This window comes from Equus asinus, chromosome 8 (genome assembly GCF_041296235.1).
Source record: "Equus asinus isolate D_3611 breed Donkey chromosome 8, EquAss-T2T_v2, whole genome shotgun sequence".
Lineage (NCBI taxonomy): Eukaryota > Metazoa > Chordata > Mammalia > Perissodactyla > Equidae > Equus > Equus asinus.
The window spans coordinates 15,741,437-15,761,232 of NC_091797.1; the positions used below are offsets into that span (position 1 = coordinate 15,741,437).

At 43.8% G+C, this 19,796-nt stretch overlaps 1 protein-coding gene across 1 annotated transcript in view; it reads right to left on the reverse strand.

The window, feature by feature from the left end:
• TFAP2D (transcription factor AP-2 delta) overlaps positions 1 to 19,224 on the reverse strand; it is a 54,286-nt gene extending 35,062 nt beyond the window's left edge. Inside the window, exons 1-5 of the mRNA XM_014834652.3 lie at positions 19,186 to 19,224; positions 17,689 to 18,186; positions 13,846 to 13,906; positions 3,653 to 3,818; positions 3,360 to 3,478 (exon numbers count right to left, since the gene is read on the reverse strand). Coding sequence (XP_014690138.1) covers positions 3,360 to 3,478; positions 3,653 to 3,818; positions 13,846 to 13,906; positions 17,689 to 18,186; positions 19,186 to 19,224 — 883 coding nt within the window. The remainder of the gene's footprint in view (positions 1 to 3,359; positions 3,479 to 3,652; positions 3,819 to 13,845; positions 13,907 to 17,688; positions 18,187 to 19,185) is intronic.
• Positions 19,225 to 19,796: the final 572 nt, after the last annotated feature.

A 19,796-nucleotide genomic window follows, 5' to 3' on the forward strand; every position in this document is an offset into this window, starting at 1 on the left:
ATGGAGAGCCAGCAGAGTCTTCATGTGCTGCACTTTCTGTGGAATTCCTATCAAATTAGCAACAATGGCCAGGCTGTATTCAAATCTTCCCTAGGAAGGGGCAGAGATAAGTGCTATAAAGTCACAGAAGACCGACCTTCATGAGACTTGGTTTTAAGTCTGCTCTATGAGGAATAAAGTCAATCCAATATTATCTATCTTGTGCTCAAGTATTGTATCAAAACAGGGAAGGAAGTGTGATTGGATGCCAGCAATGTATTGGGCCATCAGAATGTTTGAAAAACAGCTAGGCTAGTAATGGCTAGACTACTTTATGAATTTCAATCAACAGTTTTAAGTGACATTTAAGAGAAGCTAAATTACTAAGCATTGATGATTAAAATGTATACGTGGGTTAATGTAGAAAACACAGGAGATAAAGGAGAGATGTCAATTTCAAAAGAGAAGAAAATAATGATATTCTTTCCCACAAGACCATAGATTTATAAGAAAGATGATGGGCCATTTTTGACAACTAGCAATTTAATTTTAGGATTTCTGAAAAATAATTAATCTAAAATGTTGCTGGCTCTTGCAAAAGTGTTTGAGTGAGGGGGAAGAGTGTCACTGAAAGACCTGGTCGATTCAAGGTCTAAGAATACCAACTGGTAAAGAGGTGAAGTTTTAATTTACCACCTAAAACTGTACAAGCAAAACAAGCCTGAAAGAACTGATTCAGGTTCATGTCAGAAAGGATCAAGGTCTCAAAAGTGCTGAAGAGAAGCATCAACTACTTCAATCTTCCAAGAGGTTGATAAACCAGAGTTGGCTCACCGTTATTCTGTGTACACCCAGCATCAGCTACAGGATTCCAAGGAATGTGAGTCTAATGCATAAAATGGCATCTTGCTGGCTAGAAAGGAGCCATCAGCTATCACCACAAACTCGACTGAAATGTGGGAATAGAAATATATAAGAGAGTCTTCAACAATGAAACTGCTCTTCTTGTCAGCCCAGGTATAGAATGAAGCTTATTTTAATCTAGATGGAATGTCCTTGATCTTCAAATGTTAGGTTTTCCTTATGTCCCAAGACAACTTGTAGCTTTTTAAATGGTGGATCATGACCCATGACTCAACGGTGAGTCTTGAAATAAATTTGGTGGGTTTGCAATCAGCATTTAAAAATAATGCAAAAATATAGAATAGAATAAAATATCAGAAAACATAGCACATGGTAATGAAACAAAACTTTTATGTATGTGTGTGTTCGAGGGTCATAACATAATACGTGGGGAGTTGAGGGTTGCAAAAAGTCCCTCTGCCCCTAAATCTCTTTTCTTCAGTTCTATCAAAGTGCCTGGAATTCAACAATAAATGATTTATTTCTCTACATTGTGAAGATGTGGGGGATTTCAAAAGCATCCAGTTAAAGTATGATGCCTCTGGGAAGAATAAAGTCTTAGGTTTTATCAGCCAAGGCCAAGGTGGCTCTTCTGTGAGCAGAGGCCAAATGAATAGAACACAAATTGGGCACTTTTGTGATAGGAAAGGCATGCTGAAAGAGTGACGGCAAGACCATGAGATCATCCTAGGATTTCACGTATTTCACCTGCAATCCTTTCTGTTAGCATCAATCAATGATTCCCACACAGGATACTCCAGTGCTTTTGGCTACCATAAAAATAAAAACGAATTATGAATATACACTTTTATGGCTCTTCAATTGTACTGGCCAGTATATTCATAGACATCGTGGATATAGGTCTTTCTTAGGACCTTTACTTTTCACACCAGTTACAAATTTCATGAGAATTCATAGTCAGTCCATCCTGGGTAGTGGGAAGGATCTCTAGGAACATTCAGATCAATGATCCTTAAACCTCATTAAACATAATGGGGTGTTTTAAAAAAATATAGATGCCTGGGCCATACCCCCAGAGACTGAGTTTCAATTGGTTTGGGAATGGGGTCCAGGAATTTTTCAATAGACCTCCTCAGTTGATTCTTCCATGGAGTTGGGTGTGAGAACTAACAAAATCCTACCATCCATCTGATTCTTGAATCCACTCCATTATATCCTGAACAAGGGTTTTCTTCTATTGTTAAATAGCCATAATTTTAATGAAATTTTTACTTAAATTGAGCAGGAATCTGTCTCCCTTTAGTCATTTTTTCTACTTTGCCTTTCCCAAGTCCCCCCAACCCTAATCGATGGATGATAGATCAGCCCTCTCTCCCGTATGTCCACTCTCAGTATAAGCACACACAGGGAAACATAGCACAGGACATAGAACATAGTAACAGTGACACATTAAATGTTCATGGGCAATAATATTACTGTTGTGGTCGTTATCTTTGTTACAACTAGGGATCAAAGAAAGATAATTATTAATAGCAAAATCACCAAAGCAATTTTGCCAAGACAAATGTCAAGAACATACTACTTCACAAAGTTGTACAGTAAATGGTATGTATTGATAATCTGGAAGAAGGCAAGATGTTTGTTTGTGTATTTCACTGGCTTTTCACCTCCTACAGTGCCTTATAGACAAGAGAGTAACCAATACAAGGAAAGTGTTGCAGGTGTGGAGTCAAGTCAAAAAAAGCCCCTTTGTTCATATTTAAAACAATAGCATTCTGGGTTATGGAATAACTCTCCATTGACATCCAAAAGCTCCCCCAAAAAGTTAAGAATGTTTCCAATAATAACTCTTCTCAGAAGATTGAATGAGAATATGCAAAGTTTAGTCCATACAGAAGAAACAAAAGGGAAAAGGTAAATTGGAAAAAAATAACTACTGGGAATATATTCTCACCTCTCTCCCTACGCTACTGATAACCTTAACCTTTCTGTAACTCAGCTTATCCGTCCATAAAGCTGTGGAACTTCACCATACCTTATGAGATGTCTACGAGGATTAATACAATGTGACCCCAGGCTCTGTATCATGACTAGACTCCTGTGAACTCTTTATAAAAGATAATTATTTATCCTGTAGATTATGTTGCACTGAATTACGAGTTAAGTCAGATTTATCTGAACTCTAAAGTAAACAATAATAAAAATGACAATAGCACAGCCAGTTTTTTGTTGCTGTTATTTATGGAATACTTGTTGAAGTACCTAAGTCTTCCATTGTTATCTTCTTCCCTATTATTGCCCAGATTAGTAAATTAAATGGTGTTTTATGCATTATCTAAGCCTTATATCAAGTCTAATTTAATCATCATTGTCATGATTAATTGGGAAATTCACCTGTAACTCTTAACTGTCTTGCTTAATAGTATAGACAAAAATGAAACAGCATAATCTAACAAATCGGAGTTTCAAAGAACTGCTAACCCTCCATCACTACTTTCAGAGCTAAAAAGTCATACCTTCAACTAAGGAAGTGAGGAGGGTGACATTGGCTGCTTTCCGTCTTCCTGCTGGCAGGTTCAGGCCAAGCCTATCCAGTTTCTCTCTCAGGCAGCGGCCCCCATTCTTGGATTTTGCTCTGTCCAAAAACAAATAAAAACTAGGTTTTGAAAGTTCACATTCTGAAGAAAATGAGAAGACTTCACCACATGGGGAAATCGACATTGGACAGAAGACAGAAGAGCTGAGGCTGAGGAGTGTGATATCAGTATAGTTAGAAGACCCACAGTGCCAGAAAACAACTTTGTCTTACCTTCTCAAAATGCCTCCCAGGAGTGAAGCGTTGAGGCATTCAGGTGGTGAGAGGCGCCTCTTCACCTCAGCAATGGTCACCTTGTATTTGGAAGTAGAACTGAGAAGGGACAATCGACCAGGGACAGAGCAAAACAAGTCTGTGGGGTTGACCACACAGGTGCCACCTTTAGAGGAAGAGGAATATTATGTATCAGTCACAGTGAGAGTAGATACTGCATGAAAGACAGTTAATATCAAGGCATGACCCAGGACTTGGGAATGCATGACACCCTGTTCCTTACAGATATGTCACCTGGATCAGCTCAGAAAGCCACTTGGAAGATGTTCTTTCAAATAATACTCAAGATTTTGTCTTTCAAATATCATACAGAAAATGTTTCTGAGGGTATGATTTTGATTTTGGTGAAAGTTAGCATCATTTGGAGTGTCAGCTGGCCCACCAGTGTTAATTTTGATATAACGCACACCAAGAAACACTTCAATTAATGAAAAACCCCAAACTCCACCAGTTAAGTCTGCAAAGGGCAGGTATTATTTACGCATGGTGTGTGTGTGTATGTGGGGGTGTGTGTGTGTGCACATATACACAATGGTTGGATATTTTTTTATCCATGATTTACTATATAAACAAAAGTTTTAAAAGTTCTTTTCCAAAATGTTTGAGAACTGCCATCTCCTTTCCCTCATCCACCTACCAACTATAGGCACCAGAGTCGCTAACTCACCAGGTACCACTAAAAGCTATTTGCCCATTGCCAGAAACTTCCAACCCATTTGGATGGATGATAAGTCAAATCGCTCTACCACATGTCAACCCTCAGGGTCAGCACACCCAGTCAAACACAGCACAAACCTTAGAACACAATAACAGCAATACATTAAATGTTAGCGGCCGTTAATATTCATGTGATTGTTACTACCATTATTACTATTAGGGAACAAGGCAAAGATAACTGCTAATAGAAAAATCACCAAAGCAATTTTGCCATGCTGGGGCTTCTGGAGCAGAAGCCTTCCGTGTCCAAGGTCCAGAAAGCTCCTTGAGCTTTGCTCTCCTCCAGGAACAACAGAGTACATTCCCTAACCTCAGGCAGCTGAAGTAGACTTAAAGCCCCAAGGTGATCATCGGTGGGGAGAGTTTCCTGCTACCCAATCCTCCCTTACTGCAAAAATCGTGAGCCAATGTCCACACTGCTAACATGGTGGCCGTCATAGCCCCAGGATCAAGGCTGCCTTCCTGTGCACTGAGCCATCAATCTGAGGGCAGAGCTTTTAAGATTCACTGGTAAGTTCAAATTCAAAGCTTGATTTTCTGAGCATACATTTGATTTCTTCAGTTATGGATGATCTTAAGACCCATTTCCAGAAAATGGTAAAGTTCTATGAGGGAATAGAGAAACAAGTAGGTGAAGGAAGAAAAATGGGAAGGAGAGTGCTGTCCAAGATCTTTTTACTCAAATGGTGGTCCTCAACTGGAAGGATTGGCATCTCATAGGAACTTGTTAAAAATGCAGAATCTCAGGTCTAACCCAGACTTTCTGAGTCAGAATCTGCTTTTTTTTTTTTTTTTTTTTTTTTTTTTTGCTGAGAAAGAGTCACCGTGAGCTAACATCTGTTGCCAATCCTCCTTTTTTTTTTTTTTCCCACTTGAGAAAGACCAGCCCTGAGCTAACATCTGTGCCAATCTTCCCCTATTTCATATGTGGGACACCTCCACAGCATGGCTAGTGAATGGATTAGGTGTGAACCCAGAATCCAAACCCACGAACTTGGGCTGCCCATGCAGAGCACGTGGAACTTTAACTACTTGGCCACAGGGCTGGGCCCCAGAATCTGCATTTTAACAAGACCCTCTGGTGGCTCATGTGTGCATTAAAGTTTGAGAAATACTGGTCTTGGACTCACCACTGGCCTCCCACATAGCTCTTCTCTTCCTTTACTGAGCAGTTCAGTTGGAATGTTCTATCAGTGGAGTCTTTGGCACACCTACTCAGGTGTATTCTCTGGGCACTGTGGCTAAGGAACCTGAGAGGATGTTTAACAAGGCCAAGGAGAACATGCCAGCAAGGTGGCTGAGTGGTGAAATTTCCACATGATCTTCTTTGGTAGCCCAGGGTTCACAGGTTGGGATCCCAGGTGCAGACCTACTCCACTCATCCAGCCATACTGTGGCAGCGACCCACATATAAAGCAGAGGAAGACCGGCACAGATGTTAGCTCAGGGCTAATCTTCCTCAAGCAAAAGAAAGAGGAGGATTGGCAATGGATGTTAGCTCAGGGTGAATCTTCCTCTCACACACACCTACACACAAAAAGGCAAAGGAGTCCTGGACCTCGGTGGAGAGAACAGGCTAACTGTGTCCCACTCTTAAAGTGTTTCTACACCTGTATTTTCTGGAATCCCTCCAGGTTGTCTTACGGTCATCCAAGTTTCTCCTGAAAGTGCTGGGAAAAAGGTCTTTCTCCCTAAGCATTCTGAGGCTGGTGATCACCCCCAAATGCTCCTCACAAAGCAGAAGAGAAGACGTTGAGAACCTCAGAGTACCCAGCCCTCTCCAGGCTAGAAGACTGGTCCTGTACACTTGGCCAAATCCCCAGCGCTAGTGCCTGGAAACTTGTCTTCAGTCTGAAACCTGAGAGGTCATAATCTCAATTGTCAAACTGAAATCCTTTTCTTGGCATGAAACTTGTGGCCAACATAATGGAAACCATGCAAACGCTGCCTCAGGAGATGGAAACACAAATTCACTTGTGCTTCCCCACTCGCATTCTCAGAGAGAATTTTAAAACTAATAATAATGATAATATTAGTTTTTCCAGATTTCTGGGCTCAAAACTACTGTTGTACTTTTGTTGATCATCTCATTTTATACCTATAGACGCAAAATACTTTTAAAAAATAAACTCAAGTGATTTCTCAAAAGTTGAGATGAATAGGAAAGTAAGCTATATATCAATGAATCTGGGGTTTAGTGTCATATTTAGTGTCATATGACCCTGATAACGTCAGGATTTAGGTCATTGTGAGGTCATCTGAAGAAAGAATATTAAGAAAAGAAATCATAACATCTATATTCAAAATTCACACAGCCCTCTCCTGAAAATGGGCCTCCACCCAAGCAAATTTATATTCTTACATAAACCCCCTTCTCCTGCACACTAGCTAGTACACAAACAAGGACACAAGGAATCTCACCCAAGGGATCTCAAGATTATCATGAGTGAGAGAAGAGTGTTTGTTATGTGCTGTTTTCCTGGCTCCTGAGGGAAAGGACAGGATTTTAGACCTCTCCTGTGTTTACTAATCTGTAGTGGGTAGAAACCTAATTTAGGGGGATGCAGAAGATTATAATTTTTATAAAAGGAGTAAAATCAGGCTTTCTCCAATTGGAAAACCACCTCCTTTTGGCAAAGTGAACCCCATGTGCTGAAAATCAGCTGCTCCCAGGAAATCACTGGGTCTGCTGCCTAGCCAAGTGCTAACTCCCTGTGCCCCTGGTCTTTCTCTCCTGCATCCAGGTTGGGCTTCTGGCTTATGCTCAAATAAGCATTTATTAGGTAAAGTACACAGGCTGCATATTAAGAGTATGCTTTATGCACACACAAATTGCCTGGAGGATTTATTTTGTATTCAGGATTAGCCATCAACTCAAGAGTCTTTTATTTTTTATGTCACAGCATCTTTAAAGGGAATTTCTGTTGCTTTGATACTTGGCATTGCTGCAGCCTTGGGGAACTCTCTCGTCCTGGCTAAAGATTTGGCAACTTGTAGAGTTTACAGCAGCATGGGGAAGCTGATATCTTTCTTCACAGTGGTTTATTTTTTAGGGAGGAAGAAAAGAGTAATAGGTCAACATAACCAGAGTATTGTATTTGGAATGATGATTCCGAGGAGGTGGGGTGTCTTTACAGGGATCCAGAATACAGATGGCAACGATGAGAGTTCAAGGAAGGAAAGTCATGAAAGAGTCAACCAGTATTCATCCCCATGTTACTAGTTGAAGTTCCTCGTGGTGCCTGTGTTGCATGTCAGCTCTTATTGAAATTATGCAACATCCATCCTACATCCAGCACTTGGGTTAGGGGTGACTTTGGTGCCACAGCCAGGACACTCATGCAGAACTTCTCTAGAGTATATCCCTTTTCCATTCGGAGTGCACTGAAGCAATACTTCCAGGGAGGTCACTATTTTTAAAATTGAAATTTGGAGATAGGGCTTCCTATTTCCAGTGATGTAGCAAACTCAGGTAGGTAGCTATAGTAACAGCATAAGAAATCAGGCACTAATCTACTCAAGGTCACTTGTCTAGGACATGGCTATCAGAAAAGGGATAACTTTGCCATAGTGACAGGAAAAAGTCAGCCAAAGACTTAGAATGTGTGGGACAAAACCAGGCACAATACATAGATGCAGATCCTCCTGCTGCCAGACCTTGTTAGACCCCATGCAGCCAGAAGCAGATCAGGTTGGGACCGTCCCTTTCTTGGTGTGGTTGTCTGAAGACAGGTCTGGAGGAGCGGAACGATCACTGGGCTACAAGCAGAGGTTGGCCGACTAGCGACCCAAGCGACCTTAGGTGAGTAACTAGTCTGTCCGTCTGAAAAATGGAGATGTTCATACCTGCTCTACTCATTTCCCAACTTGCGAGGAGATGCAACGGGAAATGAACGCACCCATGCTCAGCATCCTGAGTAAAGGCCACAAACCCCACCATTGTGTTGAGCAACCACTAAGTCGCGAGGTGCGAGCTAGGCAGCGCGACAAGACCCCCATCCACCTTTTGCGCCACTACCAGATGGGAAAGCCGATGCCTGGGCGCGCTTTTCCTCTTCTCATCCCAGGCAATTAGGGCAGAGGAAACAGCCGCAGTTGTCTCCAAGGAACTGAGGCTCCCCTGGCGCCCCCAAATCTGCCTCTAAGCCACGCGCCCCATTTGGGTGCCCCCTACTCTAAGAAGAGAGCGAGCGATGGCTAGAGGCCCTGCGCGCTCTCCAGGTGCGATCAATTCTTCCCGGCGGCCTCCGGGCGCGGGACCGGAGCGCGCAGCCTCTCAAAGCCTCAGTGCCGCCCCACTCGCCGCCGCTTCGGTGTTGACATAATTAGACCAAATCTTGAGAGCAAAATAAATGTTCTGTTCGCCTTACAGCCAAACAGATGTTTACAATTCAAATGAAAGAAATACAAACGGCAGGGATTTTTTTCTCCCCTTCTTCATCTCCAGCGATAGCTCGTTTTTTTTCCTGACACATTAAAAATGTGTAAGCGATTACAGGAGTTTCCTGTCCCTGTTTTTCTGCGGGTGCATTTCTGCGAGGTACGCGTCTAATCCGGGTGGGGCAGGATCATTCTCGACCGCTTCCTCTCTACCCTCTCCCTTCTCAATCTCAATCCTCCCTTGTAATCCCCTACCCCCAAGGCAGCAGATAGTAATTGTAATTAAACAGCAAAGGGATACGGGTTTAATTGCATTCAAATAGGCCTCAGATGACGTATCAGCAGCGAATTGCGCTGTTTAGGGGAAGGATATACGATTGCAGGTATAACCGGATTACCAGGTCTGACTGAATGCGCTCCTTCCGGTGGAGATTCCAGCCAGAACAAAAGAAAGGGAGGTCTGCACCGGGACGCGTACTGGTTTAATGTGGCGGTGGGTGTGAAATGGTGTGTGTGTGTGTGGATTAATTCCCATTTTCCAATGCAGAGAGCGCTTTGGCTTTTGGTGATTTTCAAAGCAATAAAGAAAAGCAGCTCCCCCTCCCCCGCAAAAGATTTCCAACAAACCATGCCTCCAGATCCTTTGGTATATGAATTTTGATTCAGATAAAGGAGGTTGAATTCCGAATCTGCAGCATCTGTATTTGGGGACTAACGAGGCAGGCAAGGCTCCAGGTATATTTCTGGCTCTAGTTTCACAATGCCATAGAGATGAGTTTTGACGATTCGAGTGAAGAGATGGTTCCTGGGGCTCTGACAAAAGAAGAGGAACAAGGCTTCCCACCCGCCTCCAATCTTACTCCTCCCAGGAGCTGCTGAAGGAGCCAAAGGCTCTCTCTACCCCGAGTTCCAAAGCCTCAGGGCCTTCTCGCAACCTGAAGCAGCAGAGAAAAACTCATCCACCTGCCCAAGCAGCCTGTGGGCAGCCGTGAGGGCTGCAGAAAGGAAGAGCGATCAGGTCCATCCACCCAGTTATTGGCAGACTGGGCGATTGATGCTAAAGCTCCCTTTCACGGAAGTTTTTTTTTTTTTTTTTTTTTTTTTTTGTGAAATTAAATCAGATCTGACAATGTTTGTACCGCAGCGTAAATGCCTCCGCCTTGGCGTGCCAGTCACCTTTAAGCGATCTGACAAACTACAGCTCTCTTAAAACGTGCAGAGTTCAGATCATATTAATTCCCCAAAAATGTTTTGATTCAAAGTAGTTTGTATTTTGTGTAGCCACGGGCAATCCAGAAAGCGCTCCTGCCAGCCCGTGGCCGGGTCCGCTCCCTCTCCGCGTGGCCCAGAGGCTATGGCGGTATTTAAGCTTGTGAAATTAGCCTGGGGCTGCAAGGCAGAGTGATCACAAAGCGAAACAAGGGCGCTTCCCCTCTTCACTTTTTTCATTTTTTTCTTTCTTCCTTTTTTTTTTTTTTCAGTTTGCCATCCCGATTTTACAAAAAAGACCAGGGCCAAAATGTCACTTTCCACCCAAATATGGAAAAGCTGGGTCTTCTCATCTCACCTTCATCCTCTTCTGAAAGCCACAGCCCCCTACCCTATTGAACCCCTACCCCTGCGATTCCAATCCGGATCCGCTCGTTATTAGCTTCATCATCATCGTCGTCGTCGTCATCGACATCGTTCTCCCACTATTGAATTCTCAGAGCGAGAAATGAAAGGGACCAGCGCCTGACAAAGGGGAGGGGGCCATGAGGGAGCCTCAGAAGATTCATGGGGAAAAGAAGAGTGGGTTTTCCTTTCTTTTTTAATGATTAAAAACACAGACGACTCCTGTAAATAGAAGCCTCATTTCTTCAAGAGACGCCTTTTGAAACCCAGTATCTGAATATTCAACGAAGGCAAAGCTCCACTCTGTACGTACAACATTAATATGATCTCTGCAGAATTTGTTACTCAGAAATATTAACATATCAAAGCCGACGCCGGAGGCGAGAGAAGCTATCGATACCCGAGCACAGGGTAAAGTAAAGATTATTGGTTCTGATGGTTGGAGTGGCGGAGCTGCGGGCAAAATCGCGCACACCATTAACCGAGAGTGAGCGCGCAGGGAGCTGCACCTTGGAGGCGGTGGCAAATATTTTATCTAGGTGGTAATTACCTCGCCGCTGCCCCTCTTCCGCGCTTTCTTTGGCTACCGTACGGCCTTCATTATAGGCAAAAACAGTATAACTGCCTCTTACCAAAGTGAGTCAGGGAGGTGGTATTTTGTTCTTTGCCAACAGCAGTGGCCAAATTTAAAGGACTGAGACTCCCCTCCCCGCCCCCGCCCACACACACACACCACTGCGAACCAAGATAGCCTCTCCCGGTTGAATTCGGGGCACTTAGTGACCTGTCTTCCAGAAGAGCATTCAGGAGTCTTTGGAAGTGCAATCTATTTTTTCCCTCCCACAGTAAATTCTGGAAATCATTAGAGATGTAAGAGCTTAGCAGGAGAGGGAAAATGGCAAAAAGTTGTGCTTTTCAAGAAATGATGTTTCATGTGGAAAGTCAACTGTAAAGCATGGATTAGAAGAGAAACAGACATTCGCACCTAATATGGCGATATGGCAGAGCGCTAGAGTTAATGTCCTCCCGATTTTTGATGAACAACGGTGACATGAGCTACTGATATTAGGAATCCTGTGCACTACCGTAGTAACAATCGAGAAAAGAGGTTTCCTTAGCGTTTCTTCAAAAACGTGGAGTCCTGAGATGAGCGGCTGGGCGACTCCCGCAGGATATACACTACCTTTTAATGCAAGACTTTTGCTACCCATTTGTAAATTGTCATAAACATGTACCGTTTTAGAGTAAACAGACACACACAGACACACACCCTGGGCTCCCGGCTCAACCAAGTTAATTGGCCTTTCTCTAAGACACGTGGCAATAGAATAAACTCAGCAGCTAAATTCTAAATTCCTTTGCGGGGGGTGGGGGGAGGAGTAGGGTTTAGTCACACAATACAGACATAAACCCTAAATTACCTTTCCTTTCTCTTTGGAGCCATGTTATTCTCCTAAAAGATCAATATTTGGTTTACAATAGATTTGGCGCTGATTTTTAGATGAAACGAAGTGGCACCGAATTCTACAAGAACAATAAAACATTGCCTAAGGAGGACCATTTCTGTGGCTCTGATAGGATAGGACCGCAGTTCTCATCTAGTAGTTACCCAAGAGCGTTGGCCTTTCTTGGGAGGATGGTGAGGAGGTGTCTCTTAAATCTCTCTCCGAAAATTCGACTCATTACACAGCCGCCTCCCTTCCAGCTCCCGCCCTCAGCCTCGAATAATTCCCACCCTCTGTCAGCTATTGTACGATCTAATGCAGTTTCCAGCGTTTGAGAAGGTGATCTTGGAGCGAGCGCGGAACTGAACGTAAAGACCGCAGTAGCGCGAGCCGGGCTCTGGGAGGAGCCGGCTTCGGGCGCTAATTAGTGGCGCTGTCCTTCAGCACCACCGACGTCTGCGTGCGCCCTGAGTGCTCGGCCTCACCTCTCGCGTGACCACCCCAACAGACCCAGATCAGCGCATCTGACCTGGCCCCTCTTTCACTGTGTATGAAACCCCTCCCCACAACAGTATGTATACTTTATTTCAGTTTTCACTAGCCTTGGGCCTATTTCATGCCATTTCAATATGGCTGAGTATTATTGGCCTGACAAGTGTAATATTGCTCTTTTAAAAGCAACACAAGTAGTTAAAAAAAAAAAAGTTTCAAATCTCCGTGGAGTGAAACAACAGAGGTGGAAAGCTATTTGACATTTAATGGAAGTTCCAAGTCTCCACTATGACAATAGTCCGTTCCGAAAGCACTCTGTTTTCTTTCCTTCTTTTAATGGAGTTTCACTTTGGACTTCGGGTTGCAAAATTTGTAGTTTAAACATGAAAGAATACACCGTTTTCTATCAATGCATTTCTTTTTTGGGAAAATCACTGGAATCTTTCAACAAGCTTTGAAAGTTATGGAAGGACATTTATTTGGTGCCATCAGAAATGACCCAGTATTTAGTGGTTCAGTTACTAAAGATGACTGAGGCCCTGGAGCTGGAATTAGTCCTGGTGAATAGGCCATATCTTATTAATTCGTATGAAGTTGGGATAACAGCTGGTCCCCCTTGCCTTGTGTGTTCCTTGGGTTACTCAGCTTGCTAGGGAAATAAGCTTCAGAGGCTCTGGGTACAGTTAAGTGGGGAAGCCAGCAAAATCTGCACTGCCTTGAGGCCCTTAAAATGTCGTAGTTCAAAACCTTTTGTCAGAATAGAACATCTGAGATGCAGCCCCCTTCAGTGTCTGAGCTGAAATCAACAGCTCTCAACTCTTTCCTTCCCCCCACCTTCCAGTTCCATGGGTAACTCTGGATTCAGATGTTTTCCTCAACAGATGGGAACAAGAAAGCTTTATCCGGTACAGTTAACACCACCTCCTCCTCCCACCCTCCCTTAAAGAAAGAAATGTTCTGGACACTTAAAAAAATAAGGGCAGCTACAATATTGGTGTTTCATTAGCTTTCCCTGAAGCATCAACGAATGTAGCCTTTCACAGACTCCTTCAAAGCCTCAAGCTAACACCATCACCTCAAACACCCAGGCTGTGGCTGGCACATTTAGGGCTAAAAGAGACCAGAAATTCTGCTCGAGGATGTGCTGATGGGGGAGGGGATGTGAGAAAAATTTCTTTCTTTCTTTTCTTTCTTTCTTTCTTTTTTTTTTTTTTTGCCTCTAACTTTGATTCTGTCACTGTTCCATGATGAACAGCAAATCTCTTCTATCACAGGTCTTTTGGGCACAGTCTGTGATCAAGCCTCGGTGGAGAAAGGGAAACTTTTTAATGTGGGTATGTCTGTGTGGGATAGGAGTAATTGACCAAGAGTAATTATTTTCTTAGTCGTCAGACAAGGGATCTGATGTTTAAAAGCACCACCAGATCTTCAAAACAAAGTAACACATGAGAGAAGAATGTTTAGTTTTAACATGTTGTTACTTACCTCTTCTTATCACTCCACCTTGGCCATTGAGAACAAGCCCACACTGAGCTTCCACGGAGCCCTTAATAAAAGAAAACGAAATAAAATCACTCAAATAGATGTTAATAGGTACGACAACATGAGTTAAGTCTTTCAATCTGCCCCATCCCTGAGCCCCACATCCCCATAATCCCATAGTAGACATTTAAAAGCAACATTGAGCTGGAGCAAGTTTGGCACCACACATGATTTTAAGGAAGAAAATTGCCAGAAACCCTACAATCTAAAAGTTGTATAAATCTTAAGGTATGCATTTTACAGCACCATACAATATTGCACTTCAAAGTGCCTGAGTACCTTTCATCTTGGCATAAGAGAATGAGAAGCCCTTTGAGTCCCATCAAGGCACATAGGATATATACAGACAATTTCCATGGCACTTTCTGCGTGGAGCAAATTACACCAAAAGTGTCAGGTCTGGCGCTGTAGGTTTCTTTGGAGCTCGGATGGAGGAGCCATTTCAAGTGCAGAATTCAAGACATCTTATGAGGGCTCTGCTCTACCCCAGATGTAGGAGCATCCTATAATCCTACCCAAAATGTGTCTTACAGAGGAAACACCTTCAGGTTCTCTCATGGTAGATCTTCAGGCACCTAATGGATTGAGGGATCATTTGAACTAGCAAGGAGGAAAGAGTTGCTGAGTTTTGATTAAGAAAAATAAAAATTTCTCTCTCTCTGTCTTTTTTTTCCCCTGAATCGAAATGTGTTAAAGGCTCATTTTCCTTTACAAACAAACGAGGTATTGGACATGAAAGAGGCCTTGAAGGGTGTTAACCTACCCAACAGCCCGTGAAGAGTTAAGTAAATGCGGAGAGAGTCGGTGCATAATAAAAACCCACTTTACAAAACAACCTTTACAGCCCTGGCTCCCTTTCGCTTCCCCATTTTCACCATATTGAGGCAGGCCTGCAAGACCCCCCTTTTCAACCTACTCACGCGCTCTTTCTTATTTTAAATGTTCTGCCTTAAAGTGATTATCAAATCAATATGAAAAAAAAAACTTGGAGACTGAGCATAAATTAAAGCGGTGATGGGAAAAGGTGTGACAGTTTCCTTTGTTGGCCATAGCAAATCTTTTTAGGGGACTCAAAGATGGAACTGAAGCCACAAGACTGTTTGCATCTGTTAGGCAGACTTAGACCGCCCTCCAAACCATTGGACTTTCACTTAAAATTCTGTGCAGGGAAAAGTATATTTACATTTGTTGCATTTGAAATGAGGCATATGCTGATGAATGTTTTAAAAAGGGAGAAATAAAAGGAGAGAGACGGGTTTGTCCCACACATCCCCTCCCCATTTCTCTTTTTAAAAGTAGCTATGACTTTTTTTCTCTTTCTTTTTCATTCTGCCAACTACATCCAGGAGGAGTGGAAGAAAATAACTTGCCAGATTTACAACTTGCTTCATACATATATATGTATATATCATATACAATGATATATACATATATAGTTATGTCTGGATCTGTGAATATACCATATACTATACTCTTTGATTTCTTCTAGTATCTTGGAGTGTTTCTCTCAGTATGAATATTCCCTTAGTACGAGTAATAAATGGGAAAAAGGAGGTTAATAATATAAAAAGGACATGGGCTGACAAAAAGGTTTCAAAATATCTGAAATGTACAAGGTCAAGAGCCTCAAAGCTCTCCAAGGAAGTGAACTTCTTTCCCTCTCACTCTTTGGCGCACCGTTAAGATGTTTATTTTCTTAGAAGAAACAAATCTTGGTCTCTTCACTTAACAAACTTTTCCCCCTCATAAGTAAAACATGTTGTCTGGTCGGATGACATTGCATAAATGACCAGTTGAATGGCACTAAGTCGAAAATTGGATAAACTACGGTGTTCTTTTGCACGGGATTCGCTCTTTGTCTGGTGCTTGCAAATGTTCTAATCCCCTCTTTTGAAAAATGCCCGGCTTTGTGCCTAGCACAGAAAAAAAATTTGTACAGATACAAAAAAATCAGCAGCAGACGCGGCTATTAAAAGGAGTAAATAGGTTTTAGTTGAGCTAAGCATTGAATGGCAGATTTTTTTTCCTCTTGAGACATAAGGGGATCCTTGTGAAAAATGTAAAAATGCCCTGAGCGTATAAAATTATTTCGTGAATATAAATGTAGAAAGTCAAGGTTTATGGAGCCAAATTTTTTTTCTTGTGTGCCGATCTCTCGGCTACGGCTCTTTGTTAGGACTGTAAGGGCTTTCACTTTAATTTTAAAATAATCCCTTGCTCGGAGGTAAATGAGGGGGAAAGATTTTCTGTGCGCAACGAGGGATCTCTTACGTCTCCAACTTGTGCTCCGCGAGTATCTCCCCTGTCGTTGTGGAGACCGTGGGGAGGGTGGCCAGCTTTGTGCGGACTGAAAACGTAGGGATTCGCAGGTAAAGCTGCACTTTCAGCCAAAAGAAGCTACAAATTCCCATCTTCTGTGTTCTTTTTTGGACATTTGTGGGTTTATTTGTTTGAAATGTGCCTGTGACAATATGTTTTCATAATTGTAAATTCTATTGTTGCAAAGAATATGCAAAACGCATCAAGAAAGAAAGTGGGAGAAAGAGATCTGGTTGAATGTTGGCCTCCACAGTATCTGAATTTCTTTTTTTTTATCTTTCCTTCCTGCCTGCCTTTCTCTCTCTCTCTTTCTTTCTTTCTCTAGCTCTCACTTTCATGTTCCTCTCTCCATTCCTTTTCTCCTTTCTCTCTCCCTTCCTATTTATTTTCTTTCCCTCTCTCTCTCCCTTTACTTCTTCATTTCCTTCTTTTTAAGGAGTTGCATCTTATGTAAAAGTTAATGGCCTGGAGAGGAAAAATAAAGTTGTGAATCATCCACCTGGGCGGCGGGATTGGGCGCTCCTCAGGCAGAGAGAATTAGGATCAACCCCACAGACTGGCAAAGTGCATTGTGCATATTCTTTCATTGGGGTAAATTTTTGAGGATTCCATTTGCGATTCTTTCCACAGCAATTTAGTTATATTTGGTGAAACTTTTCTTAGAGCTCAGGGTCCCAACAATGTCCAGAGAACAAAGCAGCCCCCCAGTTTATAGTCAGCTTCCTACAAGCTCAGTCTGGGGCAAACGCCTGGGACACGCGGGGAGATACAGAAAAGCACCGAGACTGAGGGTGCGATTGGTCATCAACTTATCGGGTCTTACTCTGAGTCCAGTTGGCTCAACCCCAGCTTCCTTGATCTCCCCCACCCCATCCCCTCAGGGACAGAAATGTGGATTCACAAAAGACGTCTGTGCAGACCGACCGAAAGTGGGGGCCCGAAACTAGCCGGACTCCCGAGCGTCCAGGTGAAATGCCTTGATCCAATGAGAGGGAGAGAATGGCACACGCCTCCTCTAATTGTTTTTTTTTTTTTTTTTTTTTTTTTTTTTTTTATTTTTATTTTTTATTTTTTCCTTTTTCTCCCCAAAGCCCCCCGGTACATAGTTGTGTATTCTTCGTTGTGGGTTCCTCTAGTTGTGGCATGTGGGACGCTGCCTCAGCGTGGTCTGACGAGCAGTGCCATGTTCGCGCCCAGGATTCGAACCGACGAAACACTGGGCCGCCTGCAGCAGAGCGCGCGAACTTAACCACTCGGCCACGGGGCCAGCCCTCCTCTAATTGTTTTGATAACTTTCCATAAGTGGTGTGTGTGTGTATGTGTGTGTATGCGTGTGTGTGTGTGTGAGAGAGAGAGAGAGAGAGAGAGAGAGAGAGTGGAGACGGCTTACAGTCAGAGCACTAACGGAGCGGGAGGGGGAGGGCGAAGAGGGGAGGGCGCAGACAAATTCGCTGCATGCTTATTTACCTGCAAGTCGTCTGCTCCCGCGGCGGCCAGCCCCAGGCTGGGCCCTGGCAGGAGTCTTTGATCTGGGTGCATTCCATACTGAGAGCCATGGCTCATGAGGGACAGGTCGTGGCGGCGGTAGGCATCGAGGCAGCCCAGCTCCCGCCTCTGCTCGTCCAGGCAGGACGACTTGAGCGCCCGCGCATTGTGCAGGTTAATAAAGTCGGTGGGCTCCCCGTGGTGGATCTGCTGGTAGTACTGTTGCGAGTGGTGGAGCGAGTTCAGAGAGTAGGCGTCGGGGGTGACGGCCGGGTGGCTGTGCTGAAACTCGTAATGGAAGGACTGGTGGTGGAGCGGGGTGTACTGGTGGTTAGTGGAGAAGTAGGGGGACGCAAACTCGGTGCCGGTGGTGGAGTAAGTTAAAGGAGAGGAGGAGGAATAGGCGACAGTGGAATTGGCTACGGACTCCAGACAGCCAAGCTGCATCAAACGGTAGCTGTTTGATCCGTCGTGACGTATCTGGAAGGAAGAGGGGGAAAAGGGAGAGCAGAAAAACTTGAGGTTTGTCATTTTGCAACCAAGGCGCCGCTCTTCCGGAGCCAGGCGCTTTCTCGGGCTCTCCAAGGAGAGCGAGAGCGCAGGGCTCGGGCCGAGCGGCAACCGGGGCTCGGCGCCTTTGCCAGAAAGCCTCTTCGAGCAGGCGAACTGGGGGTGGGCGGCCTCGTCCTCGCAGTCGAGAGAGCGGAAAAAAAAATCCCCCACCCTATATAGGTGCGGGTGACACCACACACACACACACACACACACACACACACACACACAGCCCCTGCCCAACTTGCGCAAGAAGCTGGGCGTTGGGAGCCAGGTTTGCGTCTGACTCCGGGGCCGCGGGGAGCAGGAGAGAGTCCACACGCACAGAGCGCGGGCCCGCGCCTGGCCACTGCCGCCAGATCCCAGCACAGAGGTGCCGCGGCGGTCCCTGCTGAGATGTTCCGCCAGAGCTGCTCAAAATCATGGTCCAGATATTTAAAAATCCAGTCTGTGTAAATCGTTCAACTTGTTCATTTTGTTAACTATTAAGGGCAAGGAATCCGACCCCCCCTTTTCTGCTTCACTTTTCTAGAATAAGCCCATTCCAAAAGGAGTGCGTCGCTGCCCACCCTCCTTGTCCACCTACCACCCCCCCATCAATCTCTTTACTTTTCCTTTCTGAGTATCTTTTTCAATTTCTATCTCTTTCTCCTCGCCCCCTCCTCCCTTTCTTTATTATTAGGATTATGTTTTCCCCCTCATTATGGCAAATGTTTCTTAATGTGGCAGAGAGTTGCCCTTCTTGGCGACAGATGTCATAACGAACTTTCTCCCCTTTCCTTCCTTAACTTCCCCTGAAAGCCAGATTATAATTAAACGTAACGGTCCAATATAGATTAGAGAGAGGGGAAGCCGCCACTGCCGCCGCCACCGCCGCCGCCGCCACACACACGCGCGCTCAAAAAAAAAAAAAAAAAGTAATAATACCTCGGCATCGTGGACTAGTCCCGGAAAGGTAGTTGACATGTTGGGTTTCTCCGAAAGCTTACGATGCAATTTCCCCCTCCAAAAAAAGAATCGGGAAAAAAATCCAAACTTCTTGTATTTTCCAATTTTTTTTAAGGAAAAAAAATGTTCTATAGATAGAGATCTAAATTGTAATGGCTTTTCCCGGATCAGATAGCTCCTTGCCTCGTACCCACTTAAAAACCTGTAGGAACAAAATTTTCCCTCTGCACAAAAGCAGCTCCCTGGAACAGATTTTGTACTTGCTGAGTATTTCTTTGGCTGATGTCGTAGGTCCCTTGGTAATATAGAAGTTTTGAAAATTAAGCATCAGCACTGAGAACTGGGAGGACAATAGGCAGAAGAGATTTATCCCAGGAGACAAGGAATAAATATTGTATCTTCGCCTAATAAGGAACTGGAGGTTCTTTCAACATTTTTATCCATTTTTTCCAACCTTTATCATGCTTTTCTATACCGACTGAAGTGGGGATTCATCTCTGCAGAGACCATTTGCACACATTTTATTGTGAAGATAAAGATCTTGCTCCTGATATGTGTATATTAGAGATAGAAATATATATTAATTAAAG